This window comes from Loa loa (assembly GCF_000183805.2).
Source record: "Loa loa unplaced genomic scaffold supercont3.50, whole genome shotgun sequence".
Taxonomy (NCBI): Eukaryota; Metazoa; Nematoda; class Chromadorea; order Rhabditida; family Onchocercidae; genus Loa; species Loa loa.
In genome coordinates, this window is record NW_018108230.1 from 5,068 (window position 1) to 20,702 (window position 15,635).

At 33.3% G+C, this 15,635-nt stretch overlaps 4 protein-coding genes across 4 annotated transcripts in view; all 4 read left to right on the top strand.

Moving 5' to 3' along the window:
* Positions 1-5,894, top strand: part of LOAG_17208 (hypothetical protein) — a 9,678-nt gene extending 3,784 nt beyond the window's left edge. Inside the window, exons 9-24 of the mRNA XM_020449870.1 lie at positions 95-237; positions 342-467; positions 712-861; positions 1,403-1,501; positions 1,573-1,698; positions 1,950-2,147; positions 2,511-2,680; positions 2,838-2,909; positions 3,121-3,284; positions 3,540-3,686; positions 3,772-3,878; positions 4,163-4,299; positions 4,381-4,481; positions 4,621-4,718; positions 5,038-5,143; positions 5,664-5,894. Of these exons, the coding sequence (XP_020306527.1) occupies positions 95-237; positions 342-467; positions 712-861; positions 1,403-1,501; positions 1,573-1,698; positions 1,950-2,147; positions 2,511-2,680; positions 2,838-2,909; positions 3,121-3,284; positions 3,540-3,686; positions 3,772-3,878; positions 4,163-4,299; positions 4,381-4,481; positions 4,621-4,718; positions 5,038-5,121 (1,922 nt within the window). The 3' untranslated portion in view covers positions 5,122-5,143; positions 5,664-5,894. The remainder of the gene's footprint in view (positions 1-94; positions 238-341; positions 468-711; positions 862-1,402; positions 1,502-1,572; positions 1,699-1,949; positions 2,148-2,510; positions 2,681-2,837; positions 2,910-3,120; positions 3,285-3,539; positions 3,687-3,771; positions 3,879-4,162; positions 4,300-4,380; positions 4,482-4,620; positions 4,719-5,037; positions 5,144-5,663) is intronic.
* A 1,420-nt stretch (positions 5,895-7,314) lies between these two features.
* On the top strand, positions 7,315-10,687 carry LOAG_07157 (leucine Rich Repeat family protein; the record flags this gene model as incomplete). Its single annotated transcript, XM_020447355.1, has 8 exons — positions 7,315-7,528; positions 7,738-7,839; positions 8,380-8,565; positions 8,768-8,962; positions 9,132-9,281; positions 9,716-9,945; positions 10,193-10,313; positions 10,598-10,687. Exons 1-8 carry the CDS (start codon positions 7,358-7,360, stop codon positions 10,685-10,687), a joined length of 1,245 nt encoding a protein of 414 aa, XP_020302406.1. The 5' UTR covers positions 7,315-7,357.
* Positions 10,688-11,795: 1,108 nt separating this feature from the next.
* LOAG_07158 (expressed sequence) lies at positions 11,796-14,879 on the top strand. Its single transcript, XM_003142692.2, has 9 exons — positions 11,796-11,975; positions 12,069-12,202; positions 12,516-12,564; positions 12,722-12,826; positions 12,930-13,052; positions 13,446-13,728; positions 14,028-14,212; positions 14,428-14,508; positions 14,703-14,879. Exons 1-9 carry the CDS (start codon positions 11,808-11,810, stop codon positions 14,775-14,777), a joined length of 1,203 nt encoding a protein of 400 aa, XP_003142740.1. The 5' UTR covers positions 11,796-11,807; the 3' UTR covers positions 14,778-14,879.
* Positions 14,880-14,961: 82 nt separating this feature from the next.
* LOAG_17209 (WD-40 repeat protein) overlaps positions 14,962-15,635 on the top strand; it is a gene marked incomplete at its 3' end in the record, with an annotated part of 2,964 nt that continues 2,290 nt past the window's right edge. The window contains exons 1-2 of the mRNA XM_020449871.1: positions 14,962-15,157; positions 15,260-15,363. Coding sequence (XP_020306528.1) covers positions 15,067-15,157; positions 15,260-15,363 — 195 coding nt within the window. The 5' untranslated portion in view covers positions 14,962-15,066. The remainder of the gene's footprint in view (positions 15,158-15,259; positions 15,364-15,635) is intronic.

A 15,635-nucleotide genomic window follows, 5' to 3' on the forward strand; every position in this document is an offset into this window, starting at 1 on the left:
ATATATATATATATATATATATATATTTACTTTAACTAAGAAAAAAATAATATATATATATACATATATATATATATATATATATATATTATAGATGAAATTGAAGAACTGAGAAGTAGACTGGTTAGAGCAGTAGATGAGACAGAAAAATGGAGGAAGGAAGCACAATTGGCACGGGAGCGTTATGAATTGTATGGGACACAACTGAATCAGAATATCGTACAAATGAGTACGAAGGTAAAAAATAAATTGATTAGAAGGATGAGATTTTAATAACTGGACAGAGAACTTCCGGTTAAAAATTCAATTTGAAGCGAGTGATGTGCAAATTCTTTTTGCAGCTGGAGGAAATATCAAATGAGAAGCTAGTTCTGGAATCAAAAGTGCAGACTTTAGAAAATCAAGTAGAAATGTTACAGGCAATCGACAGACCAAATTTAGTGAATGATGATTATAGCTATACTGTGGTTAGTCTTTTGGATGATCGCGAAGATTCTTATCATTTTGGTGATATTTTTAAGTGGCCACTGCTTACCGATGGTAGAAGGTCATTGAGTTAATCACAAACTTTTTCCTTGTTCGTTCTGAAAGTTGCGAAATGACAGAAATTATAATTGAAATTTATATTTAAGAACTGAGGAATAATGTGTGGCTTCCATGATCCTTTTATCTTCTTTAATCTTAAGTTTTGTTAATTGTAACTTATTCAAGAATTCAGTCGAACTCCAGAAAGTCCAAAATAAATTGATTGAAACTGCGAATGACTACCAAAGAGCGGAACAACTGATTGAGGAATTGAACGCAAAACTTGTGAATAAAGAACAGGAAGTTCAGATACTTTCTTCTGCTCTTAATGATGAGGTTTTTTTTGTGGAATTCTATTTGTGTCGTGTAGTGTTTCGTTAAACTTGAAATTAAGCGCCTGGGACTATTTGTTGCCGAATTTCTTGGTTTCAAACTTGGGTAATTAAGCCTTTATTTCTCAAAACTCGGTAACACAGAAACGATCTCAACGATCACAATATCACTATGAGCAAAAAGGAAGACCAAAAAACCAATAACGCCCGGTATCGTCTACCCAATCAACCTGTTGCAACACTTCTTGCGAAAATGATTTGGCGTTCAGGGCCTCCTTCTTTATATGCTGCAATTTCGCGTTATGACTTTCGGAGTTTTTCCGACACTATTTGCCACATTGCATGGTGCTACATTTTTCTTTTGATAATGTTGTATTATTTGACTAAATCATTGTCTGTCCAACTCATTCCGTTTCTTTTTCTGTAAGCATTATATGTAAATGAAGTAATGTTATGCTTGAATAGTGATAAGATTGGTGGATGAAGATTTCACCGATTTTTGCAATCATAGATCAGATACGGTTTTTTCGACACTATATTTTTAGAAATCAAAGTTGATGAAAAAAACTGCTGAACTGGCCATGGTTGAAGAATCGCTTTCAAGAGCTCGGTCTATTGCTGAGGAGCAACAGAAATATGCAGAGGTTGATTCATTATTTTAAAAATAATCTTGCACATTCTAGGCTATTTGTTTAGACATAGTTAAATTTTTAAGGGAGCACTTTCACTATCAGAGCAGCTGCAGAATGAGAAAGCTACGGTTTCAAGAGCTATTGCGCAGAATCGAGAATTGAAGGAGCAGTTGATCGAACTGCAAGATAAATTAGTAATGGTTACACAGGTTGCTGTTCAATTTTTTTCCATATTACAGAAGTTTTAACTGCTTTTAAGGGGTTGTTTAAATAGAGGTTTGTAATGATACCTGATTTTAATCGAAAGCTAATTAGAATTTTTGAGAATCAAGTTGTTTTGTCTGTTTTTTAATTGGGTGCGTCAAACTTTAAATAGAAGTTAGCAGTGCTATGTCACACGATAAGTTGTACTGTGTAGATAACTTTGATATCACGAAAATCATATTGAATCATGGTTTAGGAAAGCATGGAAAGGGAAAGTGGACGACTGAGTGCATTGCATTTGGTTAGTCAGCTGAGAAATGAATTGAATCGGCTTTCTGATCAATCTTTTGATGGCAAAAATGTTAATTCTTTGACAGTCCCAATTATGTCGAACGGCGATGCATATGAGCAGGAGCGGCATATTCAGTATATCGATTCACAAGACCGTGATGAAGTAAACGCGGAATATAATTTGTTAAAACTTTTCATATAAAGCAAAAAGCTCATTTTACTGGCGTTTTATCTTGATTCAGTCAGTGTTCTCGTTGTGAGTTTGTTAGTCGCCAGCGGAACATGCTGAATGCTAAATGGCAACTTGAATTACGACATTTTAAATCTTTTTTGGGGTCGGTTTGCCGCAGTATTTAGCTTACAATCATTAATGCATGGTAACGACACCATGCATTAATCTGTATTAACTTTGTTTTCCCCATATACTCACAATAGGCTCAAAAATCAACTTGAAATGCATAACTTTTATAAGTAGCACATATTTCTGGATTTCAACAACCTGTACTTTTGGACTCGCAAATTCCAGACTATTTCAACACCGTCGGTTTCTGAGTGCTATGATAGAGATATGTCGCTTTCGCACACAGAAGATACTCATATCCATGCTGAAGTAGAATTAGCTAATGTTAGAATGGTCTTGGATGAATTAAGGCTTGATCATAGGCGAGTAATGCAAGAGAATGAGGAATTGCGAAGGTATGCTCGGTCACTAGTAATTATATTTTTGTTACTACTATATATGTTTTCGAAAATGCTGTGTTCTTCAGGATTTTTGGATTCGAAAAAAAAAAACTTTGCTTAGAAATGTTCTTCAGGAATGCAGCTCATCATTTTTTTAAAAATTGTGTTGTAGGATAATGGAACAAAATTCTGAGGATGAAAATCAGAATAACATTCATGTTGAACTGGGACAAGCAGTTGAGAGGTATTGCTTTAAAATCGCTCATTTTTTATTTTCGATTTGGACATTATTTATACTTAAATTTCACATGGACTTGTGAATGTAATGAGCTGTTATGTACAAGTAGTTTTTTTTTTTTAACTTCTTTATTGATTGAAATAAGTTATCAAGGGTGTATTAGTATTTTAAGTTGTTTGCTAGATAATGTTCACTTGAATGATGCTTGCTTTTGTAGGATCAACGTATTATCTGTTGAGAATGAACAATTACGGAATGATATCAGCTTGTTGCAAGAGAAGTTAAACAATGCTTCATTATCAAGTAATACGCCTTCATCATCTCAATACGATACATTGTCTCCTGTTTGGCTAAATAGCGATGTTATGAAGCAACTTGAAGGTTCATTTATACGCATTTCGAGAAGCAATTGTGAATGTTGGAAAAGTGGACAGGGAAGGACGGGGAATTTAATTTATTTCAAGGTTTTTTTAAAAAGTTTTTTAAAAGAAGATAGAACTGGGCTGTGAAGTTCGATACCTTTATTTCCGAGTTTCCAAGTGGCATCATAATTCGCAACACAGAGAAAAATGCATAATTGGCCAAGAGTATAGAATTATTGCTTCTTTCCAATTCGAATTCAGTTTTTTTTTTTAGCACCCTTAATAAAAGAAAAACCGCTGGCTTGGACGGAACTGGAGACTCGTTTCACTCGGGCAATGCGACAAGTTGCAGATCTTGCCGAAGAAAAGGAACATCTTCAACATATTGTAATGCAGTTGGAGACTGAAAATGATACTATCGGTGTGCAGATGATTGATTGCTTTAAATGCTAATAATTAATCAGAGCTGTGCTAAACTGATATCAGTTCCTTTTCAATTATTGTAGGTGATTATGTGACATTGTATCAACATCAAAGAAAAAAGATCAATGAGAGGATGCGCGAAAGAGAGGAAGCAGTTGCAAAATTGTCTTTTGAAAAAGAACAAATGCAGGTCATTATTGTTTCTCCCAGTTTTTCTTTAAATAGAATTCAAGTTAAGATACTGCATTCAAATGAATTCTATTCTTGATAATTTCTGCAGTGTGATATAATTAACCTCATCTCCTCGCTGTATTCAATTTCATACCATTCCTATTGTTATTTTATTGAGATGATACTTGTTGTCGGACACTGCAATACTGCTTATGGATCATACTTGTTATACTAAAATTCTTGGATATCTGAAAACTTTTAGGCATTTGCTATTTATTTAATTGGTTGTCTTTTTTTTTTCAGCAAAAGCTGAACGAGCTACAAAAAGTTCTGATAAATCTATTATCAAAGAAAGGATTGTTGCATATTTATGAACATGAAAAAGAGACGCTAAACCGTAATGAGTCATCGAAATATTCACGGAGTGTGCGACCGTATAGGTATATTACAAGTCTTTCTGAATACTTTTCAGGGTATTATTGATTATTCCTTTTTTATGCTTGTATTATTTTGTGTTACAGTCGCGGTACTGAGGATGAATTTTTTGGTACTGAGGAGACAGTTGTTGATGGTTCAAAACTGCTCATTCTCAACAACCCGGATTCATATATTGGCATTTCAAGTGAGTTTGGCAGTGAAAAGCATGATGCTCTTAAGCTATAATTCGCTTTTTTGATATGAGATTGCAGGTGACATTTTAATTTTTTATGCATGTGACTCAGCTTTTCTGAGGGGAAAATTAAATAAGTGTTCCATTATAGACATTCCTAGAAATGAAATCAAGACAAACATTTTGGAAAGCAATGCTGATGATGATATTGGTGTGCAGAGGATTTTAAATTTGATATCAGAGTTGCAGGTGACACTTTAATTTGTTGTGCATGTGAAATAAGCAGCAAATATTACAAAAGGGAAATTTTTTCACTTCTTGAGCTTATTTCCGATACTTTAAATTGGTTCATAACTGCCATTTATAAAATAATTTGTTCGCACTCATCACAGGAGAGAAATGACATATAAAATTGTACGAAAAAATTGAGTTTCTTTTTTTGACGGTTAAATATCTGTTTGCTGACTTGTGAATAAGTTTTAAGATTTTTTTATGAGGAGAGTTTATTGCTTCAATAAAAAAAAAGGAAAATTTTTCCGAAAAACTTAACTTTCAGCATTTTTTCCAGGATCTGGAACGTACAAGAACATTGGCACCTTGCAGTCCTAATTTACACTGCAGCGAATGCCGTGGAAAATTAATCAATTTGTGATAATATGAAAAAATAACTGTTGGTATCTCTTTTACAATGATAGTAATAAATTATGGATTTTTTAGTTTAATGAAGAAGTGGGAAATGATTTTTTCTTTTTAGTGTTTTTGTTGGTATTGTTTTACAGCTCTTCTTAATAATTAATCTCAGTAGCTTGTGGTTTAAGCATCATCAGGTACCTTTGAAAATATTACTTCAACTGTTTTCAATGTTTACTCATATTATTCTTCAATTTTATGCAGATTTATATTTTTCACTCAGCGAATTCCAGTTAGCTATTTTAAAATGTCGGCTCAATTCTGATAGCTAAATGACCTGAATGTTGAAGTAGACAATCTTTTGAGTCAGAATTCAGACGAAAGGTGGCATATTTTCGGAAACGATTGTTATTTACTCGTAGTATATCCAGGAATTCAGAATTATTTATTTCGTTAGGATCTGATGGAAATATCCTAGAATTATTTCGAAGTTTTCTTTAACAGCCTACCAAATAAATATTGCCAGAGAAGCTTTCATGTGTAATACATTCTGTATCATTTCAGGAGTTTCATTCTCTGGAGTATATCTTGCATTATTTCTCTGATCACTGGAATTTCTTTTTCTTTTGAATGAAACTCATCTGTGTCCTTGTGTTTATTACGTTGTTGGATTTCGATTCATCACTGCATTATTTTCTTCTCTGATAACGTACTTTTGTGTAGCAGCTATGTGGATTTCCCAGTATAAGCGGGACAAAAGTTAGAAGTAGTGCTCAGCCTGTTCCACTTCACGACATCATATCTACCTATAATTTTCTTTCATGTATAATATAGCTCATAACTGGTTAACGACCAATTTTGAACTAATTGGAAACAAGAGAAAAAATAGGTCTTGTGATGTATCACGATAGCGCTTTCAATATCGTACATGTGGGAAGACTTTATCTGCCATATGTGATGGAATTTTCTTAGGATGTATGAGATGTAATCGTTTCGGTGATTTTGACTACATGTCGATTTGCTGCGGAAGTATTATTTGCAAGTTCGTTAGCGTCAAATATAAAGTGCTTTGCATAACACCAGATTATTTCTGATGTGATAAAAAAAAACAGTGCTACTTATTCCCATAAGATTTCAAGTATTTCTTCTATGCTCTTTTCGTTTGAGATTGGGAAGTAGTTATGAGGACTTGTATTTGTTGCCTTCAACTCGATTACCCGGCCTTATTTTCTATTGTATTTGCAAGATATGGATGTACGAAAGTGGGGAACTACCTCTGTAGCTATAAAAACAATTAATTGAGGTTTAAAAAGACAATAGATTTGGGATGCATTACTGTCAATGTTAATTTTTTTAATTTCTTGGAATTAGATTTCACAGAATTGCGTTTAGTGTCATAAACATAATTCGATTGTGTTCAGCAGTATGGAAAGTTGTTATGGATTTTTTCACACAAATGTTTTCATGAAATTATGGTGATGGGTACTATTATACCTAACTATATTCTGGTTGGTACGTTGCATGGCTCTTTGCGTGTCAGCTGTGAAAATGTTGCGGAGGGGATTTTCTGTCAAAATAAAGTTAAGGTTGCGTTATCTTTAGTTGAGTCCATGCAACTTGCTTTCCTCCTTCCTACTTTTTACTTCGGGCACCATAATAGTTATCTAATTAATTGTGGTCGTTCATTCAGTTCCCAGTTCTTACCTTTGCTATGTCTGCTGAGAGTTTTCTTGCAATGGTTTTATTGATTTCAGATAGGTTGCAAAGAATTTTTGAGGGTGTTAAAAACATTTTGTTATTTTTATGAAGTTTATTTTTTTTTTTGTTATTTTTTATATATTTTTATGAAGACGAAGTTTTGAGAAACGCACTGTAAATAATTAAGCACTTAACATGCAATGATTTCCCAAGCCTAATTTTTGTAAAAACATAATAATAACTCAGTTTCTTATTAATTGTGCTATGGTCATATACTGGCAGCTTATAATTTCTATGAATTTCGCCATGTGTATGTGATTTTGAATTCTAAATATGAGATTTTTGTTTTTAAACATGAGAGAAAACAAGGTTATAATTTAAGTATGAGAGTGGGGTAGACTTAAAGAGCTGTTTTGCCTTCCCTTGTAATTGAATGAGTCTTGACATTTATCTGTAATCTTTGCTCCATTCAATTACTTTACGTGAGTTTCTTTTCGTAGTTGCAATGTGACTTTGATTTCAGAAATTATCCGGAATTGGCGTCAGTCTTTTGGGACGAAATGCAACTGCATTGCAGCGTGTTAATTAATTCTTTCACTCTACTCACTTCTGAAAAACGACAACGATACAGTAGAGGAATTTTGTCACTAAGACATGGAAAAATCAGTAAAATAGGCGAATGTCAGTTAGTTATAATTACTCCTCGGAACAGAAATGGACGACTCTTCAATGTGAGTAATACGGTTAAAATTTTTTATTTCACACTGAATGTTCTAAGTTGATGCTTGGTTTTCGTTTCATGTAATTTTGTATGCCATGTGCCATGTACTTATTGATCCCAACGCTTAATTTGCGAGGGAACCGTAGCAATATACGTACATCATTACTTAGTATATTGCACGTCGATCTTATATATCAGTTTGATTGTTTTTATTTACAGATTACTAGAGGAAATGTTAGACGAATTCATTCTGCAAAGATGCAGTGGGGATCTGTTACAATAGAAATGAACTCTCCGTCAGTTTTGATTTGTATAAAAGAGGTAAAGTATTGATTGATTCATATGCGCACCGCTTCTCATACACGCTTCTCATTTGTTCCACTGGCACACAACAAATTGTATCATTTTTGGTGAAATAATCATCGAAAATATTGGTGTTTTGCCGCAGGGGAGAACCAAATTTGGAAGACATAATGTTTCATGAAAAATGAGAATAGAATTGTTGAAAATTCTCAATAATTTCATTTTACAATTTAGCTATATGTTGCTCCGTATATATATATTGACTAACAACGATTTGAAAAAAAGACACTTTTTCAACGTTCCAAATATTTGAAGAAATGATGTTTTTAGTTGTTTACTTAAAGCAAGTCTAAATGACCTGTAGATAGTTAACGAATAAATTAAAATAATTAGTTTGATGTCTTGTGTTTTTGTCTATTTTCATTCAGCAAATCACATGTAGTTTTTATGAGGTGGTATTGAGAACAACTGCACAGTCTATGTGACAATTGAGAGCTATGTTAAATATTAAAAAGAAATTGCCAAGACAAAATTTTACTACTAATTAATATTTTTCAGGCATCAGTCTCTTCACTTCATAATTTCATCTCAAAGTTGCAGAAGGTATTGGCAAACGAAGAAGTTATTCTGGATGGGAACGTGAAAGTTACATCCACCAGTTTTGCCTTACTTCGAAAAAGACTAATTATGGCCACCAGGAAACAGTACAACGAAAATAAGCTGGGATTTCCGCATTATTTGCTAGTAGGGTTCTATTTCTAAATTCCTTTGAAATCTGAATAGTGGTACTGCTGTTTATTTTTTTTTATTTTTTCAATTTGAACAGTAATATGTTACTTATTTAGGTAACTTGTTTAGTGCTTATTTAGATTTCTGCTGTAGGATTTTTTATAAATAGTGTAAATTTACTCATTAGGTGTGAATATTATTTTTATGCTGGCTACAGGAATTGATAATGTCAAAAATTGGCCTGACTGCTGTTGACAGTCGTTGGTTTGGAGCTACTTCTCTTCGTGTACTTGATCTTAGTGGCAATAAGCTTGGTGCGTCAGATTCATTCGAAATCAAATTCTTAAATATTGTTCGATTGCAACATCTCAAAGTACTTGTACTTGCTGACAATGAAATACAGTGTATTTCGGTAACTTTATGTTTCATTATCTGATGACAGAATTTGAGCCAGTACTTCTCATCAGTAGAAATCCGATGTTTCTATGAAACTTTAATCAGAATTTAAGCTTCTATAATCAATAATTGCACAAAAAAGTTTCGAATAGAGTTTTTCTTCCTACAAGTGAACAATTGTACAGGATGATTTGTGGAACGCTTTACCACAAAATTTATTGTCACTGGATTTATCGAACAATCATATCTCTTACTTGTCGCCGTGTTGCATGCGCTTTCCACAAATGACTCGTTTATGGCTCAGGCATAACAGAATTGAAGAATTGCCACGAACCGTACGTTTCTTGAAGTTAACCAACGGTTAAGTAGCAAAAAACTACCATGAATCAGTCAATCAACTTCGTTAAAGTGATTAATTTGCTTCTCGAAATGATAGTTTTTAAGAGTGTTCTGCTTATATTGCAACACATTTCGAAATATGAAGCAGAATTTAGTAATTCCAACCACATCATCGTTTATTAAATCATGGTTAAAACTTTTGGCTGGGACACTTAATTAAATGAGACAGTAAATTAATCAAAAAAGTCAAGATAAACTTTTGTGTATTGTTCAAATATTCCTATTATTGGGTGAGGAAGTTTGCTATTTTTATGCATGATCGATCATATTTGGGACAAAATGCTTTTTATAACTTTTCTAATTTTTAATTTTTTTAATTTTGCTTTTTACAAGTTGAGTGGATTAAGAATTTCATCAAATTTCTTTTCAGATAAATACTTTGAAAAAGTTAAAATGTTTGGATATTAGCTGGAATAAGTTGAAATTCCTGCCTTCTGAAATAAAGAATCTATCACTTGAGATGATTGATGTGACTGCTTACAATAGTGACGAAAAATTAGAAGTACAAAATATCCTTAATCAATTACTTCAAACAGTCAGCCCAATAGTTAAGGTTGGTACACTGTTCGAATATGCTGCTGCTACTGTTTTAAACTATAGGTTGGTACTTCATCTTAAAGATTTTATCGAGTTCAACTAAAATATTTTGTTTACATTACTCGTAATGGGCGTAAATACATGAAAGAGGGTAGAAGGGTGAAAAAGGATTTTTAAAAGCAGTACACGACAGTGCAAAGGATTGAGTTTGTAAATTTCAGGATCCTTGAATAACGAAAATCCAAATATATACTGTTAATGATTGTATACGATTAACAAAAATCTGAATACTTCCATCAAAATTTTGCAGAATCAGTACAAATTCCATACCAGAGTTATTGCGTGTAATGATGGAACAAGCAGTTAAGAACTGCAAATCCAAATCCGGCGAAAGTTACAGATTTTATCCCGCTAGTATTGTTACTGCAAAGGTATGCTCCTGTTATTGATCTGTATATTTATTGCTCAGTTATTATATAATTAGATAATCAAGCGTTGAATGCACCAATATAACAGGGTTGAGGAAGCATTCAATTAGTTAAGAAAAATATTGGCTATAGCGGATGTACCTGCACTTCGTGCACTGGAGCAGAAGTCTCACGTATTTTGCGATTTGCAGGAGTTGCGGTTTCATATTTTGAACTTTATGAATTAATTTCGACTAGAAATAGCTTTTCCTAGTCAAAAAATTTCTAAGTAATTTTCGTTTCTTCAGTATCATATCGAAGACGTACGATCTCTGGCTTTTCAAGCAGTTTCACGAACTAATTATTATGTGATTTTGCAAGATTTGGAGGTGATATGATTTCGTTCATATGCATATGATCTTTTTCATAAGTACTGTTATTTACCTTTTTCTTGCTCATCATTTTATAAGTATAGGCTGTTGATGTAATCTGTTTCGAAGCTGTTATTCAGCAAATTTTCTCTGCAGATCTCCTTGTATTGTGTGCATTTTGATAATATTCTCAGTAAGTCTGATCTCTCATTGTGCGCATTTATAGTCTTGGGACAACTTATCATGCAGAAATTGTCTTAGTGCTTTGTCTTAATGCAAATTGTCTTAGGGCTTTTTTTTATTAGCAGTTTTTAATTAGAAATATGTTGCTGACGACATGTGCCTTGTCACTGGGTCTTATTCTAATCCCTCCATATATCTGATTTGACATTATGTATTAGCTCTGTTTGTAACATTGCACTTTTTTCTTTTTTTGAAAAATTCGATTTAACCTCGATGAAGCTGCTGCAGATATTATTGCGGGTTCTGAACTGCTGAAATTTGCCGATCAATATTGGACTGATGCTTTTTCAAATAAATTCAATTATACTACACATTATGTTAATGCGTATTTGCCACTTTATGTCTCTTTACTAATGATTTATTGCTGTTTATTTAATATTTTAAACTAAATAAATGATGCTAAATAGGGGAGGAGGTCTTTTTTGATTTTAGTTCAAGAGTACTGGCAACAATTTCATAACATCAACAATGCATTTGTACTAACAGTGATCCTCACGCCGTAGTAGTGGTTCAAGAAGTTTTTGGTTGAGATGAGAGGTTTAAAAGTGAGGGATGTAGTTGTTCTGGGAAGTTAACCTACTTCTGTTAACAGTCATGAAGTCCCTTTAAGATGACCACTTTTGCTGAACATTCGATGGTTATTTCAAAGAAATTAGGAGGTCAAGGATACTCGACAAACGGGACTGACTGACTGACTGATAAGTCAGAAAAATCGTCGTCTTGAAGTGTCATCGTTTCTGATCTCTCACAATCATCTTTTTTTCTTTTTCAAGAAGTTCACGTTTAAAATTACGTGAAAAGATATTCGCAGCATAAGCGTTTGAGATTTTCTCTATTGTTGCTAGGATTGAGAGAAGTAAATAATGAAGATGAACTGCGGACTTCATCTCATAATTTTAGGCTGATGTTTGTCGAGTCACGTAACAGTGCAGAAGATCCCGTACAAATCTGGGAGGATAAAATCCGCGATGTTGAGTCGTTGTTATTTGAAGCTGACGTTTCCTTTCGCGACATGGAAGGCATTGGAAAATATAAAAAAAAGTTGAAAACGGAGATAAAATTTCTGACTGCTGTAAGTTGCCCATATCGGTGGATGATATTCCTAAATAAATATGAGATATTTAGTTCCATGTCTTATTCCAACCCTTGCATTATATCTTTACAGTTAAAAGATCAACCGGTTAGTGAGTTGAAGAAATATTTGGATACTAGCAATATAACTCATCTTCGAGGCTTGCTTAACGTCGCAAAAAGGCATTCTTGTTGTGCCTTTTATAAAAGCTTCGCAACATCACAGAGGTATTCTACTTATTATTCCAAATTCCCGTTAAATATTCTAATAGACATTTTCATTTTCATTTTCATCGTTACGTGAAGGGCATGAGTGAGTTGAGATGTGCCAGATTTGTTAAGGCAGTGAGAAAGTCGTCTAAGCGACCCAAGTGTTATGTTTTTCACAGATTCTATATCCTTATTTGCTAAAGACAACAGCATAATTTTTCTAAAAGAATGACTTCATTTTTGACTAATCTTTTCTCATGAATCTTACTGCGCAAAACTTGAATTGCTCAAGATCCGAAACAAATAGAATGTATCTGAATGTGTTTTTCAGGAAATCAAAACGCGAAGTTGACTTAGTGATAGATGGCGGTGCTACATGGGTAATTTTCTTTTATTTGTTACTTGTATTTTTACAGCTAATTTGATATTTTCTGGGTGTTTTTCTTTGCCTCTCTTTACCCTCGAACTAGTGTTCGAGAGTAAAGAGAAGTAAGAAAAAACATGTGATCCTCTTCACTTAGGTGCTTTTAATTAAAGGTGAAAGTGATATCTAGAAACGTTCGAGGTCTTGCTATGGATTTTATCGGTGCTAGTGGAAGTGCTAATCGATCTGTCATTGAGCAAGCACAAAATTACATTGAGGTCTGATATTTCTTCGTTAATAGTGAGTTTAATTGTGTTATATTCCAGCAAAATAGAGAAACAGTGAATCAAATTCCCCATTTTTTTTGTGTGAAATATTTAGATGGCTCAAACTCATCTTCATTTCTTCAAAGTGCCAAAAATAATATTTGAATTCGTTCATGGTGTTCCAGATTTATTGCAACATAAACTTGAATCATTTGGGATTGAAGTTGTTGGTGATATGGTAAGCATATTAGTTTATAATATTAGCTAAAGAATATCGCATCATTGATCATTTCTTTGACTCTTTTTAACTCACGAATTATAATTATGGTGTAATTATTATTTGGCTTTTTGTTTCTTTTTTTTCATTTCACTTACAGTCAAACTTTATAAAACTTGTTTTTGCTCTTTGTATATGCTAAGCAGTTTTCTTTCGGGATCAAATCATTAAAATTACAGCACAATAGACTCTGATTCCTCGAACACCTCATTTCTTTTTTTACTAACTTGTCCACAAATAATTATCTGTGCTTGCAAAACGGAATTTAATGTTACCCAGTGATATGGATGGATTTGTGGAAATCTTTTCAAAATTTCCATAGATTTAAGATTTCAGTTTATCTCGTTAATTTAGGTGAATATTAACGAATTTGTGAAATTGCCACTCGATTTTGCTTCATATGACAGTGACGAGATTTATGACAATACAAAATCTTTTTCGGAGGACGAGTGTTTGAAAGACGAATGCTGTGTTGTAGATGCTGTCAACCTTGATATCAGTACCGTATTTGCTCTTATTTCATCGTTAACGCATGAAAATGGTGCTAATTATAATTACACAAGTCGGTTATTAAATGCTCAAGCTGCTTTGGAAAGGAAGAAACCTGTCCTGCCTCCACTACTGAAAGCTATTGAAGGTCTCCTTATAACATTTGACATTGTATTCATTATCATTATAAACGTTTGCATTGAAAATGATTCATTTGATTTAAAAATGCAATAATGTCATTTCGTTTAAACCATTTGCCCCCTCTTAGTAAATTTCCATGTATTTTTCGATAAATTTTACATCTGACCAACAAAATGCACATGCTATCAGCTTAGTGAATAATATGTGTTTACAAGCCTGCTATCTCTTCAAGTGTTAATGAAATTTTTACTTTATTTTTGGCATAAGTTCCTTGGATAGTTAATTTTTCTTATGATATTTTTTCAGGTACAAAGTGGCTAATTTGTCGAACAGCATATGATGCTGTACAATCAATCCTGAGTACAGTGGCAGGACCGGAGGAGAAAATACGTGCCAAAGAATTATTTGAAAAAGTTGAAGTAGTAGAAGATAAACTATCAAAACGAGCAACCACACTAAAATTGAGTGATAGAATCAGCCAGCGATCCAAAGTAAATATTCACATTATTACCATCTGAACTCTTTGAAAATATTCGAAGGTTGAAATACTTCAAATGTTTCGATAGTTTTAGATATTTGGATACTTTAAAACTTCACTTCGACGTAATACGTTATTTTAATAATTGGAGTTCACAACGATTTGCCAGGTCCAAAGATAAACTGTCTTCATATTGGTCACCTGATCTATCTCTTAGTTTAATTTCAGATAATATTTGGTTCTGGTGATTACTATAAAGCAGTTACAGTTACTGCCAATCGTCATTTTGTTTATGCAGCTGCTCATCAGGTCTTCTTTTCACTTCCGAAGGAGTTTTGTTTCATTCATGGTATACATAGATGCTTGGTAGTTACAATTGAAAACGAAAGGCTAACTGATTGCTGTCATTATTGCATTATCTTTGATTAGTGAAGCTCTGATGATTGTCTCAATACTAATCAATTGTAAGCACTTTTCTTATTTCACCGCAAATATATTTTCAGGGTATCCATTTTGCTGTTATTATACATGAGTCAAGAGCGTTAAGTGAGCAAAAGCAACGAGATTTACGGAGATGATTCTATTCTACATTTTATTTGATATATTTTGTATTTGCTGAGACATCGCATAAATATTGCAAGCAGTTGTTTTTTTTTTTTTTTTTGGAGCTTCTAGCGGGCATATCACTGTGAAATATCTTTCGAAAATATATCATTTCCCACTTTGTTTGGCCTTTGATAACTTCTGTGAATAATTAGTTGATGGGTCTCTTATGAAATATCCTGATAGTCTTGGCGTACCTGTCGATTTTATTAGTAACTGGTGCATTTTAATAAATTTTTCGTTCAATTTTGAAAGGCTTAGACGATGGTTGATCTGTTAGATACGAACCTTCCGACAACACTTTTTCGAACAATCAAATGTAAGCAGGGTGCCGTCAGAGCTGTAAGATTTAACGGTTTGCTTTAATAACTTTATCCATTAATGCAAAATAAAAAATATCCATTTGGAGGATTCGTCGAACAACATGTTCCTCTACCTAATGTTGAATGGAATTTAGTAGATGGAAACTATTGCTTGTCGTGTGGTGCAGACAAATCAGTAAAGTTATGGAATCCGTATAAGGGAACGCTTCTAAAAACTTATACGGGGACAGGATGGGAGGTTCGTTTTGACCTTGATCGCAGTCTTTTTTTTTAAATCAGTTTGATCGGTGTACTGTTCAATTAGCTTATATAAAACAAATAGTTTTATGAGGTTAACACATCAGTATGTTTTGGTGTTCCATTCCTTTTTGTTTTATGGCTATGTTTATCACTTTTGATTTAATTTATTGGATGAACCCTAAGAAGACACAATAATTGTCTGGAGATGTCAAATCTCGCAAGTAGGTACAGTAGGCTTAACATCACGGTTGAGTAAAGTGGAGTTCCTGC

Excerpts from the sequence above, each read along its gene's own strand:
- LOAG_07158 (XM_003142692.2), top strand. The coding sequence starts at position 11,808 with ATGTTTGTCGAGTCACGTAACAGTGCAGAAGATCCCGTACAAATCTGG. Across the intron at positions 11,976-12,068 it reads AGATAAAATTTCTGACTGCT|TTAAAAGATCAACCGGTTAG; the intron begins GTAAGTTGCCCA and ends ATATCTTTACAG. Across the intron at positions 13,729-14,027 it reads ACTACTGAAAGCTATTGAAG|GTACAAAGTGGCTAATTTGT; the intron begins GTCTCCTTATAA and ends ATATTTTTTCAG.